This window comes from Oncorhynchus gorbuscha, linkage group LG10 (assembly GCF_021184085.1).
Source record: "Oncorhynchus gorbuscha isolate QuinsamMale2020 ecotype Even-year linkage group LG10, OgorEven_v1.0, whole genome shotgun sequence".
Lineage (NCBI taxonomy): Eukaryota > Metazoa > Chordata > Actinopteri > Salmoniformes > Salmonidae > Oncorhynchus > Oncorhynchus gorbuscha.
The window spans coordinates 26,635,320-26,654,014 of record NC_060182.1 but is presented as its reverse complement, the minus strand read 5'-3'; the positions used below and the strand labels follow the sequence as shown (position 1 = coordinate 26,654,014).

Sequence of the window (18,695 nt, the reverse complement as noted above, 5' to 3'; positions counted from 1 at the left end):
GCGACTCGTGGAGGGCCTGGCGCAATGCATGCTGACACGGTCGCCAGGTGTACGGTGTTTCCTCCGACACATTGGTGCGGCTGGCTTCCGGGTTAAGCGAGCATTGTGTCAAGAAGCAGTGCGGCTTGGCGGTTTGTGTTTCAAATTGTATTCGAGTACCACTTGTCTAGCCGCTATAGGTCTAGCGGATTATAGGTCATTGTGGTGCCAAGTCTAATAAGGAAAACAGTCGCTGGGCAGGACTAAACCTTAACATATGGTAGCATTTCATTTTAAGGAGTGTAGCCTATGCCTGGATCTGCCTGACAGTCAGAATCAAGCAGGAATAACATCACCTTGCTGACTTGCCTGGGATCAATCAATTTAGACATAAATCCCAGGACTCTCGGCCCTGTAGATGACAGTGGCTAACTGACTCGCAACGCACTGTTATTCTGCTACATTAAACCTTACCCTGTCAAAACATTATTACACTTCAACAGGTACATTGATGCTAAGTTTACGGCCATCCTCTTTCATGCCACAAACAAAATATAGGAACAATGAACATACCTAAAAGAGAAGCATGTCATGTCAGGGGCCTAACATTTGTCTGGCTAGTGCATGTTAACTGCCCGTACTCCTATTCTCTGCAGGTGGATTCGTGTGGAGGGTGAGACATATGGCCCGGGTGGCAGCAGGAGTCCTTCTGACGCAGCATATGGTCAGTAGGCTAAGACCCCATGCCGGGAGCTCTCACCTTTTCCCCTAGCCCTCCCCTAGCCCTCCCCTAGCCCTCCCCTAGCCATCCCCTAGCCATCCCCTAGCCATGAAGGGATTAAGTAGCTCCAGACTGGAGCCTGTTAGCTGCCAGGATGTTATCAGCACTGCACTCTGTTTGTCTGGGACAGGTTCCTTGTTTATGTTTGAGTGTACAGATTCCTCAGGTAGCACGTAACACTAGTACTGCTGCTGCCACTGCTATGTCACTGTGTGTCTGCTGACCTAATTTAATGGTAAAACTCACAAGTCAATGTTTGTCTCCACATTGTTACCAAATATGATTTGTAAGGAATGCTTCTCAGATGGAACTTCTGCTTGAGGAAGCCCAAATAGATTCACAAATCCTTTATCACACATGGACATACCGTATGTACATTACTACAACCTGAACCACCTACCACCCGCCTCTGTTACATAGTACTAATCGCTTTGTAATTGTATATATATAGGGAGTTGTTACAGAATAGTCCCCATAACTCTTGTTTATTTATGACTGTTTTAATAAGATTTGACCTAAATCTCCTCTTTGTAAGGCAGAAATCTACAGCACATAATGATACTGACGAAAGTAGAAACTCACCTGAGGTTGGAGGGGGTGGGGGGGGTGGAGAAGCCATTGGTGTACTCTGTGGTCACATCAGCCTCTGTAAAAACAAATCAACCCAATGAATCACTGAGAACATTCTTTAACCTGATACGATGTGACAAAATGTCAATATCAGATTTGCTCCAATATAGATTTTTTTAGGCCATTGGACTTTTGGGTCTATTGGATTTTTGGGTCCGTTTCATAATGACCTTTTTGAAAGTATCAGCATAAAAGTTTGTTTTTCTTATAAATATCCATAAATGTTACATCAGTGACTTACGGTAACATATTTTTCCAGGGCTAACTATCCACTAAATAACTCTATGAAAACGTATTGCTGCATTTCATGGTGACGAAACTCTGAACAACTCACTCAAATGGTCTGTAATAGTTGACACTTCACCTCTCTCAACCTCAAACCTACACTTAGAAAGACAGCCTGTGAAGACTAGACTGACCAGACAGTTTATTAGGTACACCCATCTAGTACCGGGTCTGAGTGCCCTTTGCCTCCAGAACAGCCTGAATTATTTGGGGCATGCTATAGGGTATTGGAAAAATTCCACAGGGATGGTGGTCCATGCTGACACAATGGCATCATGCAGATGCTGCAGATTGGACAGCGGTACATTCATGCTGCGAAGATGCTCTATTGGGTTGAGGTCTGGGGACTGCGCAGGCCACTCAAGTAAACTGAACTTCCTGTCATGTTCCAGGCAATGTTTTTCCACTCTACAGTTGTCCAGTGTTGGTGATCGCGTGCCCACTAGAGCCAGTAACTTCTAGGTTTTAGCTGATAGGAGTGGAACCCAGTGTTGTCGTCTGCTGCAATAGCCCAACCGTGACAAGAACCAACAAGTTGCACGTTCCGAGATGCCGTTCTGCACACCACTGTTGTAAAGCGCTGTTATTTGTCTGTTTGTAGCCCGCCTGTTAGCTTGCACGATTTTCGCCATTTTCTTCGACCTCTCATCAACGAGCTGTTTTCACCCACAGGACTGGTGCTGACTGGATGTTTCTGTTTGTAGCACCATTCCCTGTAAACCCTAGACACTGTTGTGCGTGAAATGCCCAGGAGGGATTCCATTTCTGAGATACTGGGTCCGGCAATCATACCAGACTCAAAGTCGCTAAGGTCACTCGTTTAGCCCATTCTAACATTCAATCGAACAGTAACTGAATGCCTTGATGCCTGTTTTATATAACAAGCCACGTCTGTAGGAGTGATCCATTTTTGTGAACGTGCGGCTGTACCTAATAAACTGTCCGGTGAGTTTATATGTACAGTACAAACACACACGTACACCTTGCGACAGTTCCTTGCATGCACACAGTTGACTGTTCTGCCATAGGCTACCTGCGTGTGTTACATTCTTCAGATGTGTGTTGCAGATCCAGACATGCAGTACAGACTGACTTCACTCAACTGTGATCTGGGCAAGGCAGGCAGAAACTATAAACACATAACACAGGATGACTATCATCTCAGGCATGAAAGATCATAAATGCTCCTCATTAATGATTAACAAATCAAAATGGCTCCCAACTCGGTGGACCTTTTAATTCTAAAGACACACCCACACTGTGGTCAAAGGTCTTCATTCAAAGAACGCTTATCAAAACAACTAGCGGCTGTAGCTGAATGCAAACACTCTGATAAATGAAGGTGGTAGCAGCGTGCTGTTCGAGGGGGCGTTTTGAACTTCTAGCTCTCACACTCCAGGGAGGGTCATTCCTGGCCTGTGTCCCAAATGGAATATCATTCCCTATATAGTACACTACTTTTGACCAGAGACCATAGGCCCACAGAGCTATGGTCAAAAGTAGTGCACTATATAGATAATAGGGTGCCATTTGGGATACAACTTTGATGAATAATTCACAAGGCTATGGGGAGAAGGACGCCCATAGATGGAGCGGTCTTATGAATAGACCCCAACGGAGAGAAACCTCTGATCTACAGTCAGTCTGAGAACAGAGAACAGCGCATGGATTGTTTGGCTGAAGGGAACCCCAGTCAGTGACTGACTCCATACTCCCACACCAAGGACATTACTCAATCGAAACCTCTATCCCGGTTTCTGGGATGTATGTCGCAAACATCACTGCCCCACTGTAGCAAGAAAGCATGTAAAAACTACTGACAACATGTGTTACAGCGGCAACACTGAAGTTTTTAATAGTTCATACGTGTCACTTTTAATATTGATATCTATATTCAACTAGCAGATTAGTTGTGTTGGTATTTAAAGTAATAAGGGTGGTTAAATGTATTTGGTCAGGGACAAGAGATTGGATTACTATGCAATAGTCAGTTCTGCTTGATCAAACATAAGAGTCAGACAATACTGTGGGAATGAAAATTAACCTGCATCATTTTATGACCAGCAAGTGAGTATTACATTTCAAAATGCACCACATAACATTGCAAGAAAATATGCCCACACATGACATTTCCCAGACTTTACAAGAGCATGTGACAGACCACATGCATCAATAAAGGTAATAGCTGTTCTTATAGCAGGTGCTGCACACTAAAGTTTACCATGTCATCCCATCTAAAGACAAAAATAATATATGAAACTGTTGTACTTTATGTCATTACACCTAGACTTATCTCCCTAGGTAAAACCACTGGATATTTTAGAAGATACTTACACCTCTCTCTCTCTCGAGCAGTCAAAAGGAGTCAACCTCAGGCATTTAAAGACCCTGTGTAGTATTGCAGAATTTGTTATCTACAATCTTTTCAGAATGCACTTCTCCTCAAAATGGGTTGCTCTGTAAGATTTTCAAGTGCACCAGGTCACTCTCCTGAAATCTGGAGGTCACTCCCCAACACACACACCTCCCCATCCTCCATAGTGGGGTCCAGTCCTTGTTGCAATGTGATGATGCAGAGAAACGGAGTGTAATGGACAGGCAAAAACAATGAGATCTCACCTCCTTGTTCTCTGTAAAGATTACCACCAGCCAGCCGAAAGCCTTCCTCCAGCCCTTAATCCCAAGGACTCTCCTCTGCACACCCCCAAGTGTTAACAACGAAGCCGGTTTGTCGAGTCTGCACCATCCCTAATACACTCACTTGACTTGATGACCAAGCCCCTTCCCTTGAAGCTAAATCAAGGGAGGGTTGTAGATGTCCTCTGTACGGTCCACTCTCATAAAACAGGGTTAGCTCTGAGCTTCTGGCTCTTACCAAACAAAGGCTGTCACTAGTTGCTGCTCCCACACTAGGATCAGGAAACTCCTCTCTCTGTGCTCTCGCTCCCTCTCTCCCCGCAGTGCGTTAACCGGCTCTTGATTGGCTGGTGGGGTGTTGAGCGCATTTATGCCTCTCGTGTAGGGATGTGCCGGTTAACGCACTGCGGGAGAAGAGGGAGGAAAAGGGAGGGCGATTGAGCGCTAAAGCATAGAGAGAGGAGAGTTTCCTAATCCTAGTGTAGGGACAGCAACTAGTGACAGCCTTTGTTTGGTTACAGCCAGAAGCTCAGGGCTAACCCTGCTGTGTGAGAGTAGACTGTACAGACGACATCTTTACATACAACCCTCCCTGGAGAGCAATGGTTGAGTTCGTTTTGCATGGCCCGGTGCCCCACGTGAGTGGAGATTTTTCCTAAGGACCAGTGGTATTGTCTAAAATGAGCAAACCCCGCCTACCCGGGGCATATACATGTACAAATGACCTCGACTAAACTGTACCCCAGTACATTGACTCCGTACAGGTACCACTTGTATATAGCCTCTTTATTGTTATTTTGTGTTCGTTTTTATTATTTTTTTACTTTAGATTATTTAGTAAAAAAATTATTAACTCTTTCTTGAACTGCATCGTTTGTTAATTATGGGCTAGTAAAATAAGCATTTCACGGTCAGGTCTACTACACCTGTTGTATTCGGGTATGTGACAAATACAATTTGATTCGACTTGAAATCAAACTCGACCATTATCAGATGTCAGAGGCAAGACTGACACCTATAGGCCTTTACTAATTTACACAGGCACAATGTATTAACTCATTATACTGTTGTCACTAAATTTACCCTATTATAAAAATCTAAGGTTATATTGCCCTATTTTTTAAAATACATTGTCTACCATGTATAGCTCCAAATGTGTTTCAAAAGATCATGCCAGCTCATGGACTTTCAGTGGTGACATTTCCCAAACCCCATCCCTAAATTTACCAAACAAAGTGGCAGGCTGTTGAAATGAACAGTTAAAAAGGATGTAATTCACTGACATTGAGCAATTAGCTCTGGCAAATAATTGTTTTAACTAAGTCCGCTTTTATCTGTGGCTCTATCTTATATAGAGGGCTCCCGAGTGGCCCAGCGATCTAAGGCGCTGCATCTCAGGCGTCACTACATTCCCTGGTTCGAATCCAGGTTGTATCACATCCGGCCGTGTTTGGGAATCCCATAGGGCAGTGCACAATTGGCCCAGCGTCGTCCGTGTTTGGCCGGTATAGGTCGTCATTGCAAATAAGAATGTGTTGTTAACTGACTTGCCTAGTTAAATAAAGATTACATTTAAAATAAAATACAAAAAATAATAATAAACAATTTGCATTTGTAAAACATGTTACACTCATGGATTGTAATTCACACCCCCGCCACAAGAGGGCGACATAATACTTTGGTAGCTTAATGGGTTGTAGTTTTCTTTACATTTTCTATGTCCCATGTGTTTTGTAGTACCGACCGGTATGTCACGTCTCTGCACATATTTACATTTTAACAAAGAAGACAGAAGAAAAGGAGGGAGGACTCATAACGATAAAAGACCATCAATCAAAAGACCTATAGGCCAGACATCCACAACGAATCCCAGGTAAGCATTGAAACATATAACTAGCTATATTTTACAACTTTAATCACATGCAGCAGCTAATATACAAAAGGCAAAGTTGTAAGTATGTCACAAGTTATGGCTTTTTGCATTATCCAACTAACTAGAATTTAACCAATGTAAGGCAGTACCCACGTGGTTTCATAGAGCCGGAGACTGCAATATTCTATTGTTTAAAATCAATCAAAGACGTGGAAGACGGACAGATGCACGACAGCAGCAGAATTAGGATATCTCTCTTGCATGCTTGTTAATTACAGTAACGTTAGTCACCGAATTAACGTTAGAAGGAAGATTATCTGAAGCCAAAAGGTTTAGCTAAATTTTCTTCTCACCTTCAACTTTTACAGTTTGGGGGGGGGGGGGGGGAAGTATTTTAATCGGGTGTATTGTAACTAGTTAGCTAACGTTACCCAATGTTTGTCTTAGTTTAGAAATCGATTGCTAGTTTACGCTAGCTAGCTACTTAGCTAGCACTGTTGGCTTGCTAACTCATTTAACAAAGTCCAGTAAACCGTCAGTGTGGCTATTTGTCATTTCCCGTAGCTAACTGACGTTAGCTAGTGGTATGTTTGCTAACAGGCCCTTTTTTTGAGCAACTATCTAGTAGCCACTGATTATGCTAGCACGTAGACAACAAAGAAATGCGGACAGGAATGCTAGCTAACCCGCGAGCCGTTATGGCTAATCTTGGCTAGCATTTGTGGCTTTGGCTTGTATACTTGAACTTAGTCTTCATGTTAAGTTTACGTATATGTTTAGTTTTCTTTGACTGTTTGTTTACATGTCTTCCTTGAGTTCAAACGCATTGCAAATTGCTATGTCATCAGTTCAGCGTAGCAAGAGTTTGATTTCGGTATTGATTTTAAAAATATTTAACTAGGAAAGTCAGTTAACACATTTTCAAAGACGGCCGAGGAACAGTGGGTCAACTGCCTTGTTCAGCGGCAGAACGACAGATTTTTACCTTGTCAGCTCGGGGATTCAATCTAACAACCTTTCAGTTACTAGTCCAACGCTTCAACCACTAGGCTACCTGCCGCTCCATTGATATCACAATGCATGTCTGTTTTGTTTCCCCCCAGATACCTTCACAAACATGCCACGCAAGAAGGTAACTGAAGTCTCTGGAAATGGTGGGATCAAGAGGAAGAGGGCAGGAGGCAAAAAGAAGGAAAGGGAGTTTAGCAGTGATGATGAATTTGATGATTATGAAGAGCAGGAGAACACAAAGAAACCTGGCAAGCCTGCTGCAAAGTCAGGCCTTCAACCAGTCACTGTGCCTGACGACATTAAAGAAAAAATAGTAAGTTTCCTGACCTGCAGGAGGTCAAATCAAAACGTCCAGCTCACCAAGAGGGGTTTGTGACTATAGAATTGTGGTTAACATGACTAGATATGTTATTAGTCAAATGAATAAGGAGTGGTTATGCAGACTAAAAAAAGACCCACTGATCTTAAACACTGATCTGTCATTTTCGTAGAAACTTGACTTACCTAAAGTCAAAGGTCAACTGCTCATTTTCGGGGCCACCAACTGGGATCTCATTGGAAGAAAAGAGGTTCCGAAAGCACAAGGTATAACCCTGCCAAGTCCTGTAATGAAAACATTGCGTAGTGCAAGGCTCCAGAATCAAAGCTATCCCTCAATAGCACTAGTGCTACCTGCTTTGGAAGTTTAAAGTAATCATCCTAATTGACTGCAGTATTGAAGTCACTTGTGGTGTGTGTGTGTGTGGTCTCGCAGCGGCCTTCAGGAACCTAGGCCAGAACCTGTGGGGTCCTCACCGTTACGGCTGCCTGAATGACGTGCAGGTCAGCAGTGTGGTGTCTGGGCCCTGTGCCGCCCACAGCCTCCTCATCACCACAGAGGGCAAGCTCTGGAGCTGGGGTAGGAATGTTGTACTGTAATAGATTGTAGTTTATATACTTTCCAAATGCACTGTATTCAGACCCCTTGACTTTTCACATTGTTACAGCCTTTTATAAAATGGTTAATTGTTTTTCAACTCCTACACACACCATAATGGCAAAGCAATTTTTTTTTAGAATAGTTTGCAAATTTATTACAAATAAAGATCACATTTGCATAAGTATTCAGACCCTTCACTCTGTACTTTGTTGAAGCACCTTTGACAGCAATTACAGGCTATAAGCTTGGCACCTGTATTTGGGGAGTTTCTCCCATTCTTATCAGCAGATCCTCTCAAGCTCTGTCAGGTTGGATGGGGAGTGTCGCTGCACAGCTATTTTCAGGTCTCTCCAGAGATGGTCGATCGGGTTTAAGTCTGGGCTCTGGCTGAGCCACTCCTGCATTGTCTTGGTTTCATGGTCTGAGTCTTTAGGTGCCTTTTGGCAAACTCCAAGCTGGCTGTCATGTGCCTTTTTACTGAGTAGTGGCTTCCGTCTGGCCACTCTACCTTAAAAGCCAGATTGGTTGACTGATGCGGAGATGGTTGTCCTTCTGGATGGTTCCCCCTATCTCCACCAGGAACTCTGGAGCTCTGTCAGTGACCATCAGGTTCTTGGTCATCTCCCTGACCAAGACCCTTTCCCCTTGATTGCTCAGTTTGGCTGGGCGGCCAGCTCTAGGAAGAGTCTTGGTGGTTCCAAACTTATTTTTAATTAAGAATGATGGAGGCCCCTGTGTTCTTGGGGACCTTCAATGCTGCAGAAATGTTTTGGTACCCTTCCTCAGATCTGTACCTCGACACAATCCTGTCTCACAGCTCTACAGACAATTCCTTCAACCTAATGGCTTAGTTTTTGTTCTGGTGTGCACGGTCAACTGTGGGACCTTATATAGAGAGGTGTGTCTTTTCAAATCATGTCCAATCAATTGAATTTACCACAGGTGGACTCCAATCACGTTGTAGAAACATCTCAAGGATGATCAATGGAAACAGGATGCACCTGAGATCAATTTCAACTCTCAAAGCAAAGGGTCTGAATACTTATGTAAATAGGTATTTTTGTTTTATTTTTAATATATTTGCAAACATTTCTAGTCCTGTTTTCACTTGGTCTTTATGGGGTATTGTGTGAAGATTGGTTAAAAATTAATGTAGTCCATGTTAGAATAAGGTTGTAGATGTGGCAGAAGTCAAGGGGCCTGAGTGCACTGTATATCTCCGATGCAATCATTCTAGCTGGTTTGAGTCCAGGAGGAAAGGTCCATGTTGACGACCTCCTGCCTCTTAGGTCGAAATGAAAAGGGTCAGCTGGGTCACGGGGACACTAAGCGCCTGGAGGCCCCAAAGCTGATTGAGGCCCTCGCAGACGAGGTGGTGGTGGCTGCAGCCTGTGGACGCAACCACACCCTGGCATTGACTGAGGGTGGCACCGCCTACTCGTTTGGCGAGAACAAACTGGGTCAGCTGGGCCAGGGGAACCAAACTGATGCAGTCCTCAGTCCAGCCCCGGTAAGCAACATAAACTTCCCTATTCATATGCCTCATTATTGTTGCTGCTTTATTATAGGTCTAATATGGCCACTTAATGAGCCTGTGTTTATTGAATCTTCTCCTTGCCCCTCTCAGATCCAGTACAACGGGCAGCCCTTGGTCAAGGTGGCGTGTGGGGCAGAGTTCAGCATGGTGGTGGACTGCAAAGGGAACCTTTACTCGTTCGGATGCCCAGAGTATGGCCAGCTAGGTATGGTTTTAACTAATAGTACTGGACCGATTAAAAAAAATATATATATGTATATCTTCGCCAAAGTTGTTCTTTAAAGAGTTAAATGGCAGCACAGTGACCCAGTCAAAAATCATTCCAAATCAAACACTGACATAGCACTTATTTTTACCTTGTTTTGGGTCACAGGACACAACTCTGATGGAAAGTTCATTGCCCGCGCCCAGCGCATTGAGTTCGACTGTGAGACCATTGCACGTCGCGTGACCATCTTCATCGAGAAGAGTAAGGATGGCCAGGTGACGCCAGTACCCAACGTGGTGGTCCGAGATGTCGCCTGCGGAGGCAATCACACGGTGAGGAGAGAAAAAAACAGGTCCTGTATTCATTGTCTTAAAGAAGGAATGCTGAGGGCCTCTCGAGTGGTGCAGCAGTCTTAAGGCACAGCCAGCTGTGACCGGGAGACACGTTTGGCCCAGCGCCGTTTGGGGGGGGGGGGGTCTGGCCAGCCGGGATTTCCTTCTCCCATCGTGCTATAGCGACTCATTGTTGCGGGCTGGGCGCCTGCAAGCTGACTTTGGTCGCCAGCTAGACTGTGTTTCCTCCGACACATTGGTGCGGCTGGCTTCCTGGTTAAGCGAGCAGTGTGTCAAGAAGCAGAGCGGCTCGGCATGGTCGTGTTTTGGAAGACTCATGGCTCTCTCCCTAGTCTGTAGGGGGGAGTTGCTGCTTTGAATCACTTTATGAATAACCCCCATCAGACAGAAATGTGGAAATGTGAATTTTAGAAATGTGCTTTTAGCCAAAATGTTGATTTACATTAGTTGTCCCCCCCCCCCCCCAGTTAGCAGATGTTCTTATCCAGATCGACATAACAGTGAGTGCATACATTTTCTTACTGGTCCCCCCGTGGAACCCACAACCCTGATGTTGCAAGCGCCATGCTCTACCAACTGAGCCTACTCTCTGCTTTTGCATAAATTCTGAATGTCGAGTATTCCCTTCATAGTTAATGAACCCTGCAGATGGAGACCCTTCCATTCTGATCCTTAAATCTGGGTCCAAAAAGGAGCTAAGCTGGTCTGAACATTTGGCACCAGCCTGCATTGAAAGCGATACTCTACTCAATGTGTTTTCACTGTCAATGGCTCTGGTTAATTCACAAATACCTTTTTTTCTACCATGGTTTTTTTTTTGCACGAGGCTAACTCGGGTCAGTGTGTAAACTTTGTGTGTGTGTCCAGCTGATATTGGATTCCCAGAAGCGGGTGTTTTCCTGGGGCTTTGGTGGCTATGGGCGGCTGGGTCACACAGAGCAGAAGGACGAGATGGTGCCCAGACTGGTGAAGCTCTTTGACTTCCCCGGGCGCGGGGCATCCCAAATCTACACTGGCTACCAGTGCTCCTTCGCTGTCAATGAAATGGGTATGGGATACAATGCGTAACTCCTTTGAATGTTGAGTAATGAATAGATAAAACATTTAAATGTTTTTTAACCCCTATTCTCAATATAACACCACTATACCCATAATACTGTTACTTCCCTAAGTACCTGATGTATATTGTGGTGATTTCAAAGGGTACACTAACCAGGTTTTGAACCTAGCATCTGTCAGTCTAACGCCATAGCCATTACGTGATTTGGAAACTCTTGACCAGGATGCTGGTGTTTTTAATAAGGAAGCTATGCTAATTACCTTCCGTGTCCAGGGGGGCTGTTTTTCTGGGGGGTCACAAATACCTCGCGGGAATCTACCATGTACCCCAAGGCTGTACAGGACCTGTGTGGATGGAAGGTCCGCAGTCTGGCCTGCGGGAAAAGCAGTATCGTTATCGCTGCAGACGACAGCACCATCAGTTGGGGACCCTCCCCTACCTTTGGCGAGCTGGTAAGACGTAATATTTGTATGTATAAAACATATTTCTCACACCATTTTAGAAACATACCGAGGTGCTGGTGTGCTCATAAGACTGCTGAATTGGCGCATGTGTTCCAGGTTTTCCACCTATTATGACGTGTGTTTGTTACAGGGTTACGGTGACAACAAGGCCAAGTCCTCCACTACTGCTCAGGAGGTTAAGAGCCTGGATGGAGTTTACGCTGAACAGGTATGGAGCGGCAACAGAGACTGAATAAACACTGAATCATTCTGTAGATGGGAACTGCATTTGTGTGTTCACTAGTTTGGGCCCATTCTCACTGTGGTGTGGTTACAGGTGGTGATGGGATATGCACACTCCCTGGTCATCGCCAGACAGGACACTCCACAGGAACAAGAGAAGCTCAAGAAGCTGCCAGAGTACAACCCACGCACACTCTAATATGGTATCCTCCAGCCACCTCTCACTGTTTTTTTTTTTTTTTGTTGTTGCTTTCACTTCAGAGGCCCTCTAGGTCAACTGTAAGTCATGATGGATGGCTGGGGAGGGTGGGCTCTCACGAGTATGTATGTATACATACGCCTTGAAAAACAAGTCGGGCCTACATATATTCTGAGGTTAATTCAGAGAAAATACGCTGCAAAAACGGAAACAAATCCACTCTGGACAGAATTCGCCCTGACCTCACAACAGTCAGACATCTACAGCTGGAGAGAGGATCTCTACTACTCATACTCTCCTTTATTCCCCTTGCAAGTCCACTGAAGCATTCTCTATTTTCACGTCTCTTTTTATTCTTCAGTTGTGAACTGATCAATGCCCTCGTCTCCCTCACAATAATGGGTGCTACATCAAAGTCCTCTTCGGGCTGATTTTAATTTCCAAGCGAGGGATCAATTCAAGACCAACACTCCATATCTGTGCCTTTTGAAACAGTCTTTCGGGGTATGGAGTGAATGCATTTGTTATTTGTTCCCAAAGACTAATAGCAAAATGTAGTTTAAACTTTGTTCTTGAAGTCCATGGCAGTGTTACTGTTTGTGTCTGGTTGATCGGTGTGCACTGTCAGAGCATAATCAGGATCTGAGATGTGCCACCAAGTCGATTCTCTCCAGCCATTGACTTCTGTTACATTCCTTGGTTTTATGTCTCTTCATTTGTATGATTAAATGTTGGTGTTGAGGATGCATAACTGTCCCTCAAATGCCAGTGTCTGCTTGTTGTCATTCTTGCCTTTTTTTTCAGTGACTCTTTTTAGCCTGGGAAACCAGATGTGGTCACTGTGCACTCTTGGCAATGAAAACCAGCAGAAATGTGGGTTGTGAGGACTTGAGTCTTACGCTTCTGTTTTAGTGCAAATGGTCAACTAAGTATGTATGCAATGAGTGGATATTCTGGTTTTAAATCAAGATGGGTTTTCTTTTCATTTGTTAGTCTACCTGTATTGCAACAAATAGTTTTTGTCTGGGTCAGAAGACCCACATCTTGTTCAACATTTTGAAACTTTTTCATGGAAATGGTAATAAAGGTTTATGTAAATTGGGTGATTTTTCTTTAGTCTTTTTTGCCTCCTGCCACACCACTTCAAGTGGGGAGGGAATGCTAACTTCTGCTAGTCTCAGTAAATCTTATCACTACTGTTGGTGTGAGTACATTTGATAACCAATCAGCCACTGTATTTTGCAGTTGCTAGGCCAGTTTTGTACATACTGATGGCTATATCCACTACTTCATTTGGTGTCACTATTCTAATTCATCTTACCAGGCTTTGTCTGCCATAAGCACATTTCCCCATTTACTAATGAACATATCACTCCTTACACAGGTTCAGAGTTGCCAAATACTAAAGATTCATGATGTACAGGTAACTACCAAAATAATGGAAACTTGAGTAAATGAGGGATCTAAAGTACACTAAAAGCAGGTGCCACACAGGTGTTGTTCCTGTGTTAAAGCAATTAACATCCCATCATGCTTGGTCATGTATAATTTATTTTGGCTACGATGGCTACGCTCCCATCCACAAGCGGTCACAAGACTGGTTTTATGAGCATGAAATCGATTTAAACCATATGCCATGGCTGTATCAGTCAGATTGAAGTGCCTTAGCGTTTTTCACCTACACCAAATGATGGAGAATGGTGTTGAATCCTGCCAATCTAGTTCCAGACACTTGTAGAATCTATGCCAAGGTGCTTTGAAGCTATTACGGTGGCCCAACACTTGGCATTTATTTGGTTATGCTGGATTAACAGCAGTAGGTTGACTACTGTCCAGATTTTTAAATGGCTAGCTTCATCTTGTGCGGGGGTGGGGGCTGCATTTGCCTGGTCTGTGTGACATTGCAAACTAAACGTTTTAGCAGGGGGGGGGGGTGAGCTGTTCTACCGCTAATTTCCTGCAATTTTACCATAGGGTGAAAAATATTTGCCGGTTTCAATCAGACTAACAAAATCAATGGCCCCCCCCAGGCCGGTAATTCAACCATGATTACTAAATTTAGATGGCCTCGACTAATTTACCAATATTTTTTTTTTTAATTTGGTGACTGATATAAGCAGAAAAACTGATGCACAACCAAATTTAAATTGCACCTTGTCTGTTCTAACTTGCAATAATACGAGATCCTGACAATTTTATTTTAAATAGATCCAATGGCCTTCAAAAAGGGCTGCCAGTTGCCCATCCCTGATCTCGTGTACTGCATTGTCACAACACTGTTGACTGATCGTCACCCAGATACAAAATGAGTTTCTTGCTGGACAAATTCAGCTAGATCCCTCACATTTTTTGAACCATTTGCTTTTGTTGGTTCCTAGTGAACATACCTGTTGTCTTGTCACCATAGAGAAAAACAAGTACAAAAGAAGTACTCTAAGAATTTATTAAATGTACAAAATCCAGCAGACAGGAGGTTTAATCCTCATCTTCCTCCTCCTCCTCATCCTGGTTGATCTGGAAGTAACGCAGCTCGTAGCTCTCCTTGGTGTTGGCCACAACACGCAGCCAGTCGCGAAGATTGTTTTTCTTCAAGTACTTCTTGGTCAGATATTTCAGATATCTACAGACAGATGGCATTCAGATGTGTGAGGTTGCGCTTTGGCTTTCAATGTTTTCCCCAAACAATATACACATACAAAACAACCTAATGTTTTTTGATGTTGCTGTACACCTCAACCCAACTTAATGAATCACAAAAACACAGCACAAAGGTTGAAGAATGATACTGTAGCGCAGTCACGTGCAGTTAGCGTATTCATGGGCAGGGGTGGATAAACTCAACGAAGTCAGAGGGAGAAATCAGTTCACAGCCAGTGTATATTCATGCACATAATGTTACTGGTGCATGACAGATGCAGGAGGAAAGTCATAAAGCATTTGGGAGTTGGTTAAGTGGGAATTATTAAGTTGAATTCTACATAGCCAAAAGTCAATATTGGCATCATCAATATCAACACCAGCAACCTAAACAAAAATATTACAGATAAAGGCTACAAAAACACAGGGCCTCTTATCCATCATAAGCAGTGCAAAAGTGTAAGTCAATTATTCATATGAGCAATTATTTTGTGAGGACATAAGCATTTACCAACGTTTTAATAGCTTGAACATGTAAACAATGTATTGGGTGAAAGACATTTAATAAATATTTTATTTTTTTCCCAAGAACAAATACACAAATGTCTGCATTGCAATATGATTACTACAGTCCTGAGTTGCCAGTGCAGTTACCATACCTTTTGGAGAAGGGGACCTCGGAAGAAACTGTGATCTTGCTCTTACTCCTCTCAATAGACACCACACCACCACCCAGGTTTCCAGCCTTCCCATTCACCTTGATGCGCTCCTGGAGGAACTGCTCCTTTAACCATTAAAACATACGTTGTAAGCATATACTTCTAATTTCCAACAACAAAAGATTGACAGTTGCCCAACGTTACTTTTTTATTTCACCTTTATTTAACCAGAGACTAGTTGAGAACAAGTTCTCATTTACAACTGGGACCTGGCCAAGATAAATCAAAGCAGTGCGACAACAACAGTGTAGTGGATGTGAAACTAGCCTGTTGGCTGGAGCACATTAGTGACATCACACCTTCACTTGGATCTAAAGCAAACTGTTGTTCATGGAGTGACCAACTAGTCTCTTGCTCTGTCAGCAAACACAGTTGGCTTTTAGTTGTGTGTTGTTGTGCAGGTCGCTAGCTAGTGTAAACCCCACTTGAAATTTAAAGGCCCAGTTTTATATACATTTCCACACTATGAGGTTGGAATAATGCTGTGAAATTGTGAAGATGATAAAAACCCTTTTAGTGTAAGTTGTTTGAAACAACAGCCTGAAATGTAAGCCTGTTTTGGTGGAATGGTGGTTTGTCCTTCCTGGTGACATCACTAGACAGTAAATTAGTTAATAGACCAATCAGAGTTCCAAACCTACCAATGACAGCACATTTTCAGTGTCCTCCTCCCCACTTAAGACCACTCCTATAGCCCTACCAAAATTCTTGCTTGAGAAATTGCTCATTGCTAAGAAGCTATGTTTTCTCTTAAAATGATAAAGAAACAATCACAGTACAGTACATTATTGTTACCTATAAATTAATTGATGAGAAAAAAAACAGCTGCATTGGACGATTCTGTTCAACATGTCGATCCCATGAACTGTCATTTCATAAGCTCCTTCCATCCTTCAGTTTATACTAAACCAAGTGACCATTGTGGAAAGGTAGAAATCATTCAGGATTGTGGCTAATGGGGGTTTCGAATAAGGGCGTTTGTGCAACTAAAATATTATAATCTTCCTTGCAACCAGGCACAGGTATAAAACCTGTCAGTGTAACTATTAAACTACTTACAAAGTTGGCAGCATCCATGATGCCATCTTCAACAGGGTGGGTGCAGTCCAGAGTGAACTTCAGGACCTGCTTCTTCTTCTTGCCACCCTTGGACCCCTTGGTGCTCTGCTTCTTCTGCAGATAAGATTGACAGCCAATTAAAACTATGACAGTCACTACCATTGTAGCTGTTCCGTTTAGTTAGCTGCCTAGAATCTAACAGTTAACGTTACCTAACATTAGTTCACCACCATACGCGCTACAACCGTAGACATCAACTATGTCTAGGCTAATCCCCAATTAAGATGACGTTTGTCAGGTGGCTCCTTATAAGTAAAGACCAACATTTTTGTTATTTAACTAATCAAACTACTGCTGACCATAAAACGAACAGAAAAATGTTAAGCTAGTTTTGTGTAGCTACAACGTGGTGGATCTGGCAAGCTAACGTTAGCTAAACTTAAAAAAAACTTGCTAATTTAGCGGGCCTCGTGAAAAACAAAACCCAATTCAGTGCCTTGTTTAGCATGATTAACGATTACATAAGCCCTCTCAAATATGCCCCGATTTATACAAATAATGTACAGCCATTTTAAGTGTGAAAAAATGTATATATTTGAACAATTTTCCACACGCGATTGTACCCACCACAGGAGCCATTGCGAAGAATTTAGCAGAAAGGAAGAGCTGGGTTTGCGCGTGCGTTACATTTTGGCCTGATGAATCAATCGCAGATCTAATCAATACAATCACGGCATCAGAGTTCGATTAAAAGGCTTAACATTATTGTTTATACATCTTATTGAAATTCCATATATTTTGAAGGATAACAAGTACAAACGTGTTAGAAACAATACATCCTTCTACAAATTGTAACAAAAAAACAATACAAACAAAAAATATACAGGAAAACACTTAGGATGTTGTTTTTTGGTCCATATTTACCTATTTGGGAAAGGGGATACTTAGTCAGTTGCACAACTGAATGCATTCAACCGAAATGTGTCTTCCACATTTAACCCAAACCCTCTGAATCAGAGGTCCATCATAATGGTGTTGTCAAAACCCTGCTCGCTCATTGGTTCTTTGTTACGCTGCTCTCTGATTGATCCCTTGATTATGACATCACCATAACCCTGCTCTGGTAGGTTGTTTATTATGACATTGCCATAACCCTCCTATCTGATTGATCCCTTCAGAATGGCATCATCATAACCCTATCTGATTGGTCCCTTCATAATGACATATACAGTTCTTGGGCTATAGCTCCTTGCCAATAGTGACATAATAAACTCTTAGTGAGCAGAGAGGCAGACAACAAGGTAAAACATGACAAGATATACTATGTGATCCCTTTATTGTTCCGCTCTGCATTAGGAACCAATGCATGACATTTGGCAGGAGTCAGTGGAGCCAGCAGTGTCCCCTATGAGGCTCTACTAGGCCAGCACTCCATCCCCTTCAGTCACACTCAAAGACCCTCCTCATATCTGTCATTCCTGAGCCCTAGGACTACCTGACATGATGACTCCTTGCTCCTTGCTGTCCCCAGTCCACCTGACTGTGCTGCTGCTCCAGTTTCAACTGTTCTGCCTTATTATTATACGACCATGCTGGTCATTTATGAACATTTGAACATCTTGGCCATGTTCTGTTATAATCTCCACCCGGCACAGCCAGAAGAGAACTGGCCACCCCACATAGCCTGGTTCCTCTCTAGGTTTCTTCCTAGGTTTTGGCCTTTCTAGGGTGTTTTTCCTAGCCACCGTGCTTCTACACCTGCATTGCTTGCTGTTTGGGCTTTTAGGCTGGGTTTCTGTACAGCACTTTGAGATACAAGCTGATGTACGAAGGGCTATATAAATACATTTGATTTGATTTGATAAGGCAGCAAGCAGCAAGGTAATTGTTCAGCCCATATTCTTATTATATTTATTAAGTATCTGCTTCTTAACATATTCATTAAGTATAGGCTTACAGGTGCATTTTCAATCATTCTCTGAAACGTCACTGACATAGATCAGCATCACTATGATGGGCTTTCCTGTGTTGTATTTTCAGATGTGTGGAGCAGTGGAGGCTGCTGAGGGGAGGACGGCTCATAATAATGGCTGGAACGGAGCAAATGGAATGGCATCAAACA

At 43.2% G+C, this 18,695-nt stretch overlaps 3 protein-coding genes across 12 annotated transcripts in view; 1 reads left to right on the top strand and 2 right to left on the bottom strand.

The window, feature by feature from the left end:
• Positions 1-4,808, bottom strand: part of LOC124045768 (rho guanine nucleotide exchange factor 10-like protein) — a 30,043-nt gene extending 25,235 nt beyond the window's left edge. For 5 of the 9 annotated variants that reach the window (XM_046365365.1, XM_046365369.1, XM_046365368.1 and 2 more), the window contains exons 1-2: positions 4,295-4,807; positions 1,343-1,406 (exon numbers count right to left, since the gene is read on the bottom strand). In XM_046365365.1, the coding sequence (XP_046221321.1) occupies positions 1,343-1,379 (37 nt within the window). In that variant the 5' untranslated portion in view covers positions 1,380-1,406; positions 4,295-4,807. Of the gene's footprint in view, positions 1-1,342; positions 1,407-4,009; positions 4,064-4,294 lie in introns of all 9 variants that reach the window. The other 4 variants (XM_046365362.1, XM_046365364.1, XM_046365367.1 and 1 more) reach the window with 2 other exon arrangements.
• Positions 4,809-6,049: 1,241 nt separating this feature from the next.
• Positions 6,050-13,261, top strand: rcc2 (regulator of chromosome condensation 2). Of its 2 annotated transcripts, none has more exons than XM_046365372.1 (11): positions 6,050-6,185; positions 7,289-7,509; positions 7,688-7,781; positions 7,951-8,094; positions 9,405-9,625; positions 9,743-9,857; positions 10,026-10,192; positions 11,081-11,261; positions 11,547-11,725; positions 11,868-11,945; positions 12,054-13,261. In XM_046365372.1, the coding sequence occupies exons 2-11, from the start codon at positions 7,303-7,305 to the stop codon at positions 12,156-12,158; spliced, it is 1,491 nt and encodes a 496-aa protein (XP_046221328.1). In that variant the 5' UTR covers positions 6,050-6,185; positions 7,289-7,302; the 3' UTR covers positions 12,159-13,261. The 2 variants fall into 2 exon arrangements, with proteins under 2 accessions (XP_046221328.1, XP_046221329.1); XM_046365373.1 differs by lacking the exon at positions 6,050-6,185 and adding an exon at positions 6,362-6,515.
• Positions 13,262-14,585: 1,324 nt separating this feature from the next.
• On the bottom strand, positions 14,586-17,268 carry LOC124045770 (60S ribosomal protein L22). The gene is made up of 4 exons (XM_046365374.1): positions 17,201-17,268; positions 16,574-16,687; positions 15,455-15,579; positions 14,586-14,778 (listed from the first exon to the last, which is right to left on the bottom strand). The coding sequence occupies exons 1-4, from the start codon at positions 17,210-17,212 to the stop codon at positions 14,634-14,636; spliced, it is 396 nt and encodes a 131-aa protein (XP_046221330.1). The 5' UTR covers positions 17,213-17,268; the 3' UTR covers positions 14,586-14,633.
• Positions 17,269-18,695: the final 1,427 nt, after the last annotated feature.

Bases quoted from the DNA above. Each gene is read 5' to 3' on its own strand.
- rcc2 (XM_046365372.1), top strand. From the start codon at position 7,303: ATGCCACGCAAGAAGGTAACTGAAGTCTCTGGAAATGGTGGGATCAAG. The intron at 9,858-10,025 runs GTATGGTTTTAA...TTTGGGTCACAG, and splicing joins CCCAGAGTATGGCCAGCTAG to GACACAACTCTGATGGAAAG. The intron at 11,262-11,546 runs GTATGGGATACA...TTCCGTGTCCAG, and splicing joins CTTCGCTGTCAATGAAATGG to GGGGGCTGTTTTTCTGGGGG.
- LOC124045770 (XM_046365374.1), bottom strand. The intron at 15,580-16,573 runs GTAAGTAGTTTA...TAATGGTTAAAG, and splicing joins TCATGGATGCTGCCAACTTT to GAGCAGTTCCTCCAGGAGCG. The intron at 14,779-15,454 runs GTATGGTAACTG...ATCTGTCTGTAG, and splicing joins GAGGTCCCCTTCTCCAAAAG to ATATCTGAAATATCTGACCA.